General features: G+C 41.1%; 1 protein-coding gene across 1 annotated transcript in view; it reads right to left on the reverse strand.

Annotated features, from left to right (window-relative positions):
* Positions 1-1516: 1516 nt before the first annotated feature.
* Positions 1517-12997, reverse strand: part of LOC141939562 (uncharacterized) — a 395001-nt gene continuing 383520 nt past the window's right edge. The window contains exon 2 of the mRNA XM_074859545.1: positions 1517-3027. Coding sequence (XP_074715646.1) covers positions 1823-3027 — 1205 coding nt within the window. The 3' untranslated portion in view covers positions 1517-1822. The remainder of the gene's footprint in view (positions 3028-12997) is intronic.

Below are 12997 nucleotides of genomic sequence, written 5' to 3' on the forward strand. Positions count from 1 at the left end.
GCAGCTCGTTATATGGTGGGGCCTCCTCAGCACGTTTCACCTCTTGTTCTGGTGACATCCCAGCATCCTTGCTCTCTGGCCAGTTCATGATCATTTCCACTAATCCTGGGGGGTCGCGGTTCCCTATTCGAGCCCGTTGTGTTATCAACGCAACCCATTTACTCCACGTGGCATCTGTTGCATGATGTGTGGAGGGAGCCTTTCCTTTGAACATCCATCCCAGCACCGGCAGTCGAGGTGCCAGGAGGAGCTGTGTCTCAGTGCCGACCACTTCTGAGGCAGCTCGAATTCCTTCATACGCTGCCAGTATCTCCTTCTCAGTCAAGGTATAGTTAGCTTCAGAGCCTTTGTATCCCTGACTCCAAAAGCCTAGAGGTCGGCCTCGGGATTCCCCATGTGCTCTCTGCCAAAGGCTCCAGGAAGGGCCATTCTCCCCGGCTGCGGTGTAGAGCACGTTCTTAATCTCCTGCCCTGTCTGGACTGGTCCGAGGGCCACTGCCTGGGTAATGTCCTGCTTAATTTGTTCAAAGGCTTGTTGTTGCTCTGGGCCCCATTTAAAATCGTTCTTCTTGCGGGTTACGTGGTAGAGAGGGCTCACAATCAGGCTGTAGTTTGGGATGTGCATCCTCCAGAACCCCACAGCGCCCAGGAAAGACTGAGTCTCCTTTTTGGTGGTTGGTGGGGCCATGGCTGTTATCTTGTTTATCACCTCCATTGGGATGTGGCGACGCCCATCTTGCCATTTTATTCCTAGGAACTGAATCTCCCTTCCAGGCCTCTTAACCTTCTGTCGCTTGATGGCAAAACCAGCCTTCAGAAGGATTTCAATTACCTTCTTTCCTTTCTCAAAGACTTCCTCAGCTGTGTCCCCCCACACAATGATATCATCAATGAACTGCAGGTGTTCTGGAGCCCCACCTTTCTCCAGTGCAGTATGGACCAGTCTATGGCAAATGGTGGAGCTGTGTTTCCACCCCTGGGGCAATCGATTCCAGGTGTACTGGATACCCCTCCAAGTGAACGCAAACTGTGGCCTGCACTCTGGTGCTATTGGAATGTAGAAAAACGCGTTAGCGATGTCAATCGTGGCGTACCACTTGGCTGCCTTCGACTCCAGCTCATACTGGAGCTCTAGCATGTCCGGCACTGCAGCACTCATCGCTGGCGTAACTTCATTCAGGCCACGGTAGTCCACAGTCAGTCTCCATTCGCCATTAGGTTTTCTCACTGGCCATATAGGGCTGTTGAAAGGTGAGTGAGTCTTGCTGATCACCTCCTGGCTTTCTAGTCGACGGATCAGCTGATGGATGGGGACCAGGGAATCTCGGTTAGTGTGGTACTGCCGCCGGTGCACCGTCTTGGTAGCAATTGGCACTCGCTGCTCTTCGACCTTAAGCGACCCCACCACCGAGGGGTCCTCTGAGAGGCCGGGTAAAGTGGACAACTGCTCAACCTCCTCCAGGGCAGCTATACCAAAGGCCCACCGGTACCCTTTTGGGTCTTTAAAGTACCCTCTCCTGAGATAGTCTATACCTAGGATGCACGGGGCATCTGGGCCAGTCACAATGGGGTGCTTATGCCAGTCCTTCCCAGATAAGCTCACTTCAGCCTCTAATAGGGTCAGCTGTTGGGACCCCCCTGTCACTCCAGAGATGCAGATGGATTCAACCCCACTGTGGCTCGACGGCATCAGGGTGCACTGTGCGCCAGTGTCTACCAAGGCCTTATATTCTTGTGGTTCTGATGTGCCAGGCCATCGGATCCACACCTTCCAGTAAATCCGATTATCCCTTTCTTCCACCTGGCTGGAGGCAGGGCCCCTCTAATCCTGCTCACCATCACTCACTTGATCTAAGAGTGACTCCTGCAGGAATGACTTCCTGGTCCCCTCAAGAGGGTCAAGCATACTGCTGGCCATTCGATTCTGTCTGGGGGATTTCTGACTAGACACTGGAGCTGCATCTCTCTTGGAAGATTCCCCTTTCATGGTGGTCTTCCCTTTCAGTTGCTGTACTCGTGCAGCTAGGGCCGAAGTGGGCTGCCCATGCCACCTTCTCATGTTCTCCCCATTGTCGCGGAGGAAGAACCACAGGGTGCCCCGTGGTGTGTACCTTCTACCGCCCTTCTCTTGGGTGGGGAAACGCCTGCTTCTAATGGCTGAGACATCGGCCCGTGAAGGTGAAACATAGGACATGTCCTGTTCCATTTTTTGGAGCCTCTGAGACAGTTCCTCTACGGCTGAAACCCAGGCATGTTGGGAGGAAGGGAGACTTCCCTCATAGTGCCGGAGCTGCATAGTCACTTCATCCACTGTCTGATTGTCTCGCCACCAGGATGCTGCTGCTAATGCTTTGGAATGTCCCTCTGGTCCACTTTGCAGGAACTTCCGCCACATCAGCTGTGTGCAAGGGACCAGATCTGGATCCAATGGTGACTGCTCATCATTCAGATCACCATAGATCATGTCAAACACAGCCATTTCCCTGAGGTTTTGGATGCCTTTCTCCATGTCGGTCCACTTGCCTAACCGACATAGAGAATCATCCTTGTAGGGGTACCTCTCCCTCACAGCGAGCAGGAGTCGCTTCCAAAGGCTGAGGGTTTGAGCCTGTTTCCCTATTGCCTTGTCAATACCAACCTGCTTGGCTAAATGTCCCACCTGCTTGGCCTCTCTCCCCTCCAATTCCAAACCAGCAGCTCCAGTATCCCAGCACCGGAGCAACCAGGTGCAAATTTGCTCGCCTGGACTGCGGCTGTAATCCTTCCGCATATCTCGCAACTCACTGAGGGATAGAGATCGGATGATTACCTCCGGCTCTTCCTCCTGCTCTCGTGATGGGCCTGGTTCATTATCACCCTGTGCACTGCGAGGGGATTTTTTGGTATGTTTGGTTTTCCGTATCGGGGCAACTGATACTGGTACTGCTTGTCCCTTCGGCTCAGCTGCTGTGCTGGTGGAGGCGACCGGTACTGGCGCTGCCTGTCCCCCTGGCCCAGCTGCTGTACCAGCAGGCTCACTTTCAGACCCTGCAGCTCTTTCGCCCCCTTGAGGGCAGTGATCAGTGTTAAGGGCGATGCGGTAAGCATGGGCAAGCCCCCAGCACATCGCAGCGAGCTGCATCTCCTGGGGTTTGTCAGATTGGCAGCACACCTTTTTCAAACACTCCACCAGTTTATCAGGACTCTGCACTTGTTCGGGAGTAAAATCCCAGAACGTTGGGGGTGACCACTCAGGTACTTGCCCATCTTCTCCCACATACCTAGCCATTTATAACTATCTGCCCCCGGGGCAGGTTTCCGGGTGGTGCTATTGTTGGAGAAGTACCGCATGGCCCAAAACAAGATCAGGCAGACATTTAGAAAGCATTGTGCCACGAACACAGTGGCCAGGAGGCTCCAGGGATAGCTGAAACTCTCAAAAACTGAGAGAATCTCCTCCCCTGGCTCACCCATAGAGGAGGTGAGACCCCAAACAAAAGACCAGGCAGCAAACAGGTAGCGGTGCACCCCCACAAGCAGCGAAACGAGCCCATTATAAGCAGACAGTAACCAGTAGAGCAAAATAAAGATCTTGACACATTTTCCACCGACAATAAATGCCAGTACTAGGAGCACAGAGTGGACATGAGGATTAATCCAGCCCCACCACGCAAGCAAATTGCCCAGCATTGCAAACATTTCTTATCAAACAATACAAGTAAAACAGAAAAATTACACCTAACAGATTGCTCTAACACTTCTCCTTTTGTCCTTATTTCAGTCTTCTCCAGCCTCACGTTGGAGCGCCAAAGTTGTGGTGGTTTAGCCCCTGCCGGGGTCTGAGACCACGCGGCCGCTGCCCCTCCCCCACAAAGGGAGTGAAATACAAAGCCCCAAGACTGAAATAAGGAAAGGTTTAATACAACAGTGCAATAGCAACACAACCAACAACAACAATAACAATAACAGTAATAGTGATAGCAGTGAACAGAGCAAAATAGCTACCAAATACAGCAGTTTGAAGCACGATGTACAAAACCACGAGTGCACCGCGCTCTGCGCCAGGAAAAAATGTGACCTGCCAGGATGTGACGTCGGCATGGTATCTGAATAACCCGGCTAGAGCTCCCCCCCCACTGCTGGGGAAACTTAACCCTATCCTGGTTAAACCAGGACAAATGTCTTCTTCATTAACTTAACAAGTCATTACAGTATAAAACAACCCAATTTAAAAAAAAAATTGTTCATTCTTACCGAAGCTTGTTTAATTTCCCCCTGGTTCTCTGAGGCTCTAGATAATGTTACAGTATCTTAGCAGTTAGCGAATTATTGTATATTAGGGGATACTGCAAAGATTTAAACCCAAAACAGCTCATGAAGCATAGTATAAAATCAGAAAGAAATATAGTAAAAAGAAATCCAAATGATGAGTAACAGTATTTTGTTTGGATTTTTTAAAGAAACTTATTTATGTTTTATCAGAAAAATTGAAGGAAAAAAATTATAAAGTAGAATCAGTGAGGACAAAGATATCTTTATCTATAATTTGTTTATATTTCTTTGAGATATTCTATGAATAGATTTATTGACCTTCATCCCCAAGTCTCTAGCAGTACACAGACCAGTCCTAAGGACTGAGGTAAGTAAAGGTAAGACAAACATGACAGGAGCACATATTTCTTTGTGATGCATATAATTCTCAAAGCAATCAACCAAAAAATGCCAAGAATGGTACAGAATTGGGCAGAAATTAATACATCCTGTTCACTCTTACTAATGGAATTAACAGAAACTCTAGTCTATACCTTATGCACATAAATGAAGGAAAAACATTAAATGTAAAATTGTATTTAGTTAAGGTCACAGATGCAAAATCATCTTTAAAGCATGATGCTTGCTGATTACTTCCAGTGTGGCAAAAGAGTGGCCAATAATTTCTGTACCAGGAATTTGACAATTTCTAGTTTGTATCTTAAGTCACTCGAGGTGGTCTTTATTATTCCTTTTTCTGTTGGAGTTGAATAATGTGGGTTTTTCATTTTCCTTTTTTTTTTTTTTTAATAGTCTATTTGTATAAGACTTAGCTGGGGATATTCTAGAAATATTCATTTTAGCCTTTAAATAAATGCTTTCTTGATTTAATTACTAGGAGATAAAATATATCTCTTAGGTATTAAAATTGTGTTCACACATGCCATGTACCACAGTATTCTCAAACCATCCTTGATTTTCATACAATTCCTTGATTTTATATAAAGAAAGTAAAATTAAAAATAAACACTACTTAAATTATCTATTTTTTTAATGTATTAATGAAGAAAAATGTTTCATTATTAATTCTGTATAACCCTAGATGAGCCTATAAAACACGCAGTGAGACAAAACTATTGTAGAATCATAGCTTCAAAGGACCTTGCAATGTTATCTATATTGTAACTATATCCGAATATATGTTTGTTTCATTTTTTTCACCTATATTATCTTATAATGTTGTACTAATCAAGATTAAATTACATGTAAAATATACTATGGATCTGAATGATTTCAAAGGGGAATTAGAGACACATTTTGCCTAAGTAACCAAATAAATGAATGGAAGTTTTAGAAATTTTTTAGGGGAAAAAAAATCCCTTAGTTTTCAGGTGACTAAGAGTATATTTGTTAGAGTAAGGATCTCTACATCGGTTTCCTCACTTTTCTTAGGATGAATAAGATGACCATCCTTATTTAACTGATATCCTTTTATATTACACAACACTTTCCATGGGCAACACATACAGTCAAAAGCAAAATTACTGTCATTGCAATTTGCTCAGTTTATGAGTTTATAAAGGTACAAAGAATTTGCTAAAAGCAGACAAAATGGTTCTAGGACTTTTTAATCATCTGTAGCTTTTGGATGATTCTGGCAGGCAGTATGCTTTTTTCTATAAACCAGAACTTTTGTACATATGAGGCTGATCTATATCCCCTGGTATGGCTTTTAAAGATAAATGAATTGATCTTCTTTATTAAGGATGACTTTTATATACTTTTATTATGCTATTCTATTTACACATTATGTTATTATTTTCATAAGAATACTTCAGCTATATTGGATTTATGCTACAGGGATATACATTATCATCTAACAGTCTACTAGCATACATCTCTTGCAAACAGATTTCTTGCTCCCAAATGCAGTAAGGGTAATTTCACATTTTGCATATATTTTAGGCCTGACCACTACCTAGAGTGAGGAATGCCTCATTTCATTGAAACAAGCAGTTCCTTTTTTATAGACACTTACTTTCTAAAACTTACTGTCATATTTATTCTTTAAAGTTCTGAAATTATTAATTGAGTTTACTGACACATAGATTCAACTTTCTATTAAAAAAAGGTTTCTTGAAAACAGACTCACAAATAGCTAGTGTCTGACAGTAACAGAAGAGGAAACATAAAACTAATTTTCCCATTCTGCTGGAGGATATTTTTAGTTGCACAAACAAGCAGCTTTACTGCCAGTCTCTTACACAGAATTAGAACAAAATGTTAGAACATATTTATCAGTCATACACTAGATACATTTCTAGTGGACCAACGGAAGGACTAAAAGGAAGCTGAATGGTAATAATCCACATAAGGGAAGAATCAGGTCATTTTTCCAACAAGGTACTATGAAATAAAAGTGTCAAAAAATTTGTGCCAAGATAAAATTCACTGCAGTCACAACTGGTATGTTTATTTTAGCAATTGTGAATGGCAAAGACCACAATATCCCTTAATTCCCTAAAAAAGAAAAAAAAGATCACTCTCAACTTGTTCCTCTATTCATAACATTCCCTAGATTTCATTCTACCAGTATCTCAAAAGCAGCCAACCTTTTAAGTGTTGTTAGACTTTATTACTTCAGTAAACCACATAGCATTTTGGATGCCAGATTTATTTTTCTTCTTACTCCTTATATATCCTGGATGGATAAAAATGGAACCAAATATTATAATTATGCATTTCTAATAGGATTTTAACAATTTAGAGATAGTTCCTTCAGTTTTGCTTTACATGTTGTATATCATCAATTAAAGCAAACATTACAAAACCCAGAAAACTCAATCAATAGATTCTTCATTTTATTTTCATTGTTTGTCCATGTGCATACATGTTTTTAAAGGGCTAAAACAATTTTATATTTAATACTAATTTAATATTATTGGTTTATGTTCAGTCATCGTCTTGAACTATGCTGCCTTTATGGGCTGTGAAATGTTCAACAGAGAGAGGTCTATATTTCTCCCCTTGCTTGCAAGTGGAAACTTCCGTTCACTTAGCAAAACACTGAACACATGCATGTCAACATCACACAGCACTGACAAGCAAAGAAAGTCTATAATCGAGTATTTAAATAATTTTGCAGGCAGATAGATGTTGTGATTTTAATTTCCCTTGGAGTAAAGAGTTTAAAATGAAGGAGTGCTGCAACCAGGGTGCATATACTACATCTGGAAAATATTCCATAGCACAGAAGGGTCATTTATGAAATTAAGAATAATGGGAGTAGGTGAATAGTTTGAAATACAAAACCTCAGTAGGGTTTTTCTTTAGGGTCTGTATAACAACACTGAAAGGGAGATCTGTCTCTTACTCTGGTATTATTACATTCTCCTTCACTGATAGATTATGCCAGTATTCTTACATATTTTACATTTTGTACAGAACACAACATGTATTTACTGAAATAAATGAAGCTGTATTTTTTGTGGTATGACTCTTCCCTGACATTCTAGAGCGCAAAAAAGTCATCTATATATGATAATGTTATTGATTCGACAAAAAGAGTTTTAAATGAATGGAGTAGATATAATTATTTCATCAGCTAATAAAATGTTGGGTTTTAATGAGGTCATTTTTGCAAAAGGGATGTTACAATACCTATGTTTACATTGCTTTGCACTCATTCTTTAAAAGGGCTTTTTGACTCTCTCTCCTTCTCTTTTTCCAAGAAAATTTAAAATCTCCTATGTTTGCAGAAGGTCCTTAGTATTATACAAAATTAAACTTCTCAGGCTGTAGGAATTTTTTTTTTTTTTCTCTGTGAAATGGCATTCATATTTTGCTGAGATGTAAAACATGAAAAAAATCGAGACAGTAACTAGGCTGTAATCGAAGTTAATCACACTAGTACCAGAAAGGCATAAACTAATTCTCACTGAAATTCCTGAAGAAAAATATTGTCAAATAGCCAAACGACAGAAGCAGAAAGCTTTGAGTGTTAGGATTTCTGTGATCTAAAGAATTTGTCTAACATTTAAGCTCACCTAGTCATAAACTCTACTGAAGAAGAGGTAGTCTACTTCAAGAAAAGATACCTTGACCAGGATGTGGTTGGCCTTCTTTGTTGCAGGGACACACCACCGACTTATGTTGTTAGGTCTGCCAAAGCCACCATTTTCTGCCCTAAAAAGGTGTTTATTGTTAAATTGGTTTCTTCCATTGCATATGTGGGACATTACATTTGCTTTTCTTGAACTCAATTAGGTTTCTGTTATATTTCTCTTAGTAACAGTACTTCCCTTCAGTATATGGATTATTCTGATGAGTTTGCTTTCATCCTCAAATGTGCTAAGATTACACTCCTTCTCACAGTTCAGGTTGTTAATAAAGACAATAAACAATACTGAACTCAGTATTGACCCATGAGAAAGATTAATTGATTTCTTATTCACAAGCCCCCCAGAGCCTGTTCGCCAGCCAAATTTCTATGCATCTTATCTCACCACTTTGGCTATAGAGATACTATAGGAGACCTTGTTTAAAGCCTTTTGTGCTAGTGTTGGCTGGGATAGAGTTCATTTTCTTCATAGTAGCTAGTATGGGGCTATGTTTTGGATTTGTGATGAAAACGGTGTTGATAAAAGAGATGTTTTTGTTACTGCTGAGCAGTGCTTACACATAGTCAATGCCTTTTCCACTTCTCACACCACCCCAGCAGCGAGTAGGCTGGGGGCGCACAAGAACTTGGGAGGAGACAGAGCCGGGACAGCTGACCCCAACTCACCAAAGGAATATTCCATACTGTATGACATCATGCTCAACGTATAAAGCTGGGGGAAGAAGGAAGGAGGGGATGTTTGGAGTGATGGCATTTGTCTTCCAAAGTAACCGCTATGTGTGATGGAGCCCTGCTTTCCTGAAGATGGCTGAACACCTGCCTGCCAATGGGAAGTGGTGAATGAATTCCTTACTTTGCTTTTCTTGTGTGCGTGGTTTTTAGTTACCTATTAAATTGTCTGTATCTCAGCCCATGAGTTTTCTCACTTTTACTCTGCTGATTCTCTCCCCCAACCCACCGGGGTGAGTGAGCAAGCGGCTGTGTGGTGCTTAGTTGTCGGTTTAGATTAAAGCACAATACCTTGCTAAATCACAGTATACAACATCCACTCCTTTTGTACACAAAACTAGTTGTCTCACCACTGAAAGCTATCAGGTTTGTCACACATGATTTCCAGTCTTATTGTCCATAATTGCTTCAGGTCCTTGGAAATGGCTTCCAATATATCTGCTCTATGCTCTTCCTATGGACTGAGATTAGGCTGACCAGATTGTAGCTTCTCACATCATCGATATCCTTAAGACAGCTATAATATTTGCATATATCTAATCATCAGGAACCTCTTCCAGTCTCTATGACCAAAAGATTATATTGCATTTTTTCCTTCAATGACATTTTTCCAGCTTCCTCACCACCCGGGAATGTACCCAATCTTGTCCCAAGAGCTTTTGTATGTCCAATTCAACTCAGTAGCCCCTGACGGAATCCTCCTCTACCATGGGTAATGCTTCACTCCCCTAGAATCTGACACTAGGATCAATGACCTTCAAGGTCTAAGGACAAAAGTTAACAGTAAAGATCAAGGCAATATCTTAGCCTTTTGTACATGCTTTGCTGCTAGTCCTTTGGCCTACAGCTGCTGCTGCAAGACTGTCATCAGTCTTCATACACTGAACAAATTATACTTATTTATGAGTAACAGGTGCAGCTTCCCTAGCTGTCTCATCAGTCAGCTGCATCAACAAATTCTCTTTGACATTCTTGAGATCCCCCTGCCATGTTACCTTTCTATCAGATATCAGGATGATTGCAGTTCCTTATGAGAACCAAGGCCTGAAAATGTGAGGCTTCTTCCAGGTGAAAGAAGTTTTTATCAGTTTTTCTTGACCATGTGGTTGCAAATACCCACCACTATGTCACTTGCATTAATCCATTTTCTGGTCTTTCTGCTCACCTTTCTGATGTCCCTCTGAGTTCTAAGGCTGACAGCATATCTTTCTCAAGCAGAGAGGTACTGATGTCCCTGGTATCCCACGTTCTTTACTGGGAGGAGTTAAATGCTGCTGGCTGAGGGTTTCTTTCTCCTCAGTCTTGGGGTCTGCTTGGGGTTATTTTTGTACATCTAATCACAGTCTCATTCTTTTTCATAGGTTCCCAGCTAAAGCTTGAAAGTTGCACAGTAGCCTGTGCAGCAGTTTGTTATGCTCTGACAATATTAGGATTTCATACCATACACAGTATTCCCAAGACTTAAGACAGAAGAGGTCAGTCAATAGTCACATACAAAGTTTAATGTGCATGAGTAGTGGTGAAAAAAATAATTTTTCTAGGCTGAAATGGCCATCGATATGTTAAAGGTAAGAAAATAATAATAAAAAAAAAAATCCCAAACCAAAGCTACCATCTTTGGGCTTCTTCCAAAAAAGGATTTAAGTACTGAGGTGTTGCAGGGTTCAAATTTTGGACTCTAGCTTGCAAAAAATCACAGCTGAGATTCAAGATATCTTTCTTTTTTAGTTGTCTGGCTTTGGTTTTTTTGTTGGTTTTTTTTTTTTTTTTTTTGTGGATTTTTTTTTTTTTTATTTAATTGATATAGATTAGAATCAATTGTTCCTGAAGGTTCTGTCTGGGGTTTTAGGTTGGGGATTTTTTTTGGGTTGGGTTGGGTTTTTGCTTGCTTGTTTGGGGGGGGGTGGGGGGGTGGGAGTGGGTGGGGGGGTGTTTGGTTGTGTTTTTTTTTTAATGTAGGCAGGAGGAAATAAAGAAAAAGGTTTTGTTTGGTTGTTTTTTTTGTTTGTTTCCTTCTTTCCCTTTAAAGTATCCAAAGATGAATTGAGGAAAGGAGGAAAAGAGAGCAAGGGGGAGGTAGAAAAGGAGGGAGACAGGGAGGGAATCTGGCAAGGAAGCAGGGAGGGAGGAGGACAATATAATCAGACTGTACTGATAGATTGGACAAATTCTATATTTATCCCAGTGTCCTACTACGTGTATTTACGAGTAAGATTTTCTGAACAGTATGTTAGCAGTGTGAAATCATCTCTTCATATGCTTGGCAATATGTATTAATTGTTTTTCTTGCATTTTGTTTTATTTAAGGGAAAATGTTTGAGAGGGGGAATTTATATTTTGATAAAAGAGGGGGAAAGTTATTATAATTGTGGATGCTTCTGCTGTCACACAAACAAGAGCCTTTCAGGCTTTTGCATTTAAAATACATAGACAATCAGTGTCTGATTAACTTTGTGTGTGTTATAAGCATTTCACATTATCTCCCTTCCTCTCTTCTGGGAAATGCCCAAGACGTGGAGAGAAATCCTGAATACTAAATTAGTAATTTCAGCAGAATCCTAAAATCAGATCCTAATACAATTATTGTTTATAAGTTCTAAAATGTTTCATTTGATAATTATTTTTAAAAAACATTTTTTCATTTGTGTCCATCTACTTCCACATGACACAGTGAGACACTATTCATTGTATAGAAATGAAAGCTGCAAAGAACTAGCAAGCCAAGTACACAGAGGCCAAAGAGTCATTTCCCTGGCAAAGGAGATCATGCAAAAGCATTTGGAATAGATCCTTCTTCCTGCTCATGTTTCTCTTTATTGTTTAATGGTTTTCCAGTCAAAGATCTGAATGATAAGTAGCTGGCTTGAATTTTAATAAGAGCTCTATGACAGCAACACCGAAAGCTTCATTGCTGTGTGACCATAATCACAAAAAGACCTTCAGTGTTTGGACTTTCATAGAAATAATTATTGATACAAGATATTTTAAACCCACTATTATTAAGTACACGATTTAGAAAATTTACTCAAAGAAATACCGCAGGATTGGGGTCAGAGTTCTGAGTTTTGGCACTGAAACAAACTGGCAGGAGCTGTGCCATTCTAGTTTCATACTGCTTTCACCAAAGTGGCTGAGCACTTTGCATGTCCTTGCAAATTGTATTGATAGAAACAGTCAAATCCAGTAAGAGATTTAAACAAAATTTTTTGTTCCTAGGTCCAATATTATGATCTAAAATTCTCTGGTCAGTCACTGCCTAACCCTAGGGGTACATACATTCCTTTGTATATACTCTTGATGGAATTAAACTTCTACATATGTCCACAGTAGGGTTTAGTATTGTTAGGTATCAAACTGCTTAGGCTCTGCCATGCAGTTGAACCTGATCATGGCCAAAATTATCAAAATGTCCATTTCACAAAAGCATCATAGACTATAGAATGGTTTGGGCTGGAAAGAACCTTCAAAGATGATCTAGTTCTACCCCCCCACCATGAGCAGGGACATCTTTCACTACATCTTGTTGCTCAAAGCCCCATCCGATGTGACATTGAACACTTTCAATGATGGGGTATCCACAACTTCTCTGGATAATCTGTTCCAGTGTCTTGCCACACCCATTTTAATAAATTTTTTCCCTGTGTCCAGCCTAAATCTACCCTCTTTCATTTTTAAACCATTGCTCCTTGGTCTGTCACTACAGGCCCTGGGAAAAAGTGTCTCTCCGTCCTTCTTATAAGTCCCCTTTATATATTGAAAGTCTGCAATAAGGTCTTCCTGGAGCCTTCTCTTCTTCAGGCTGAACAGCCCCAACTCTCTCAGACTTTCTTCAAAGTAGAGATGTTCCAGACCTCTGGTCATCTTTGTGGCCCTCCTCTGGACCTGCTCCAACAGGTCTATGTCTTTCTTATACTGGGG

Source organism: Strix uralensis, chromosome 2, assembly GCF_047716275.1.
Source record: "Strix uralensis isolate ZFMK-TIS-50842 chromosome 2, bStrUra1, whole genome shotgun sequence".
NCBI lineage: Eukaryota > Metazoa > Chordata > Aves > Strigiformes > Strigidae > Strix > Strix uralensis.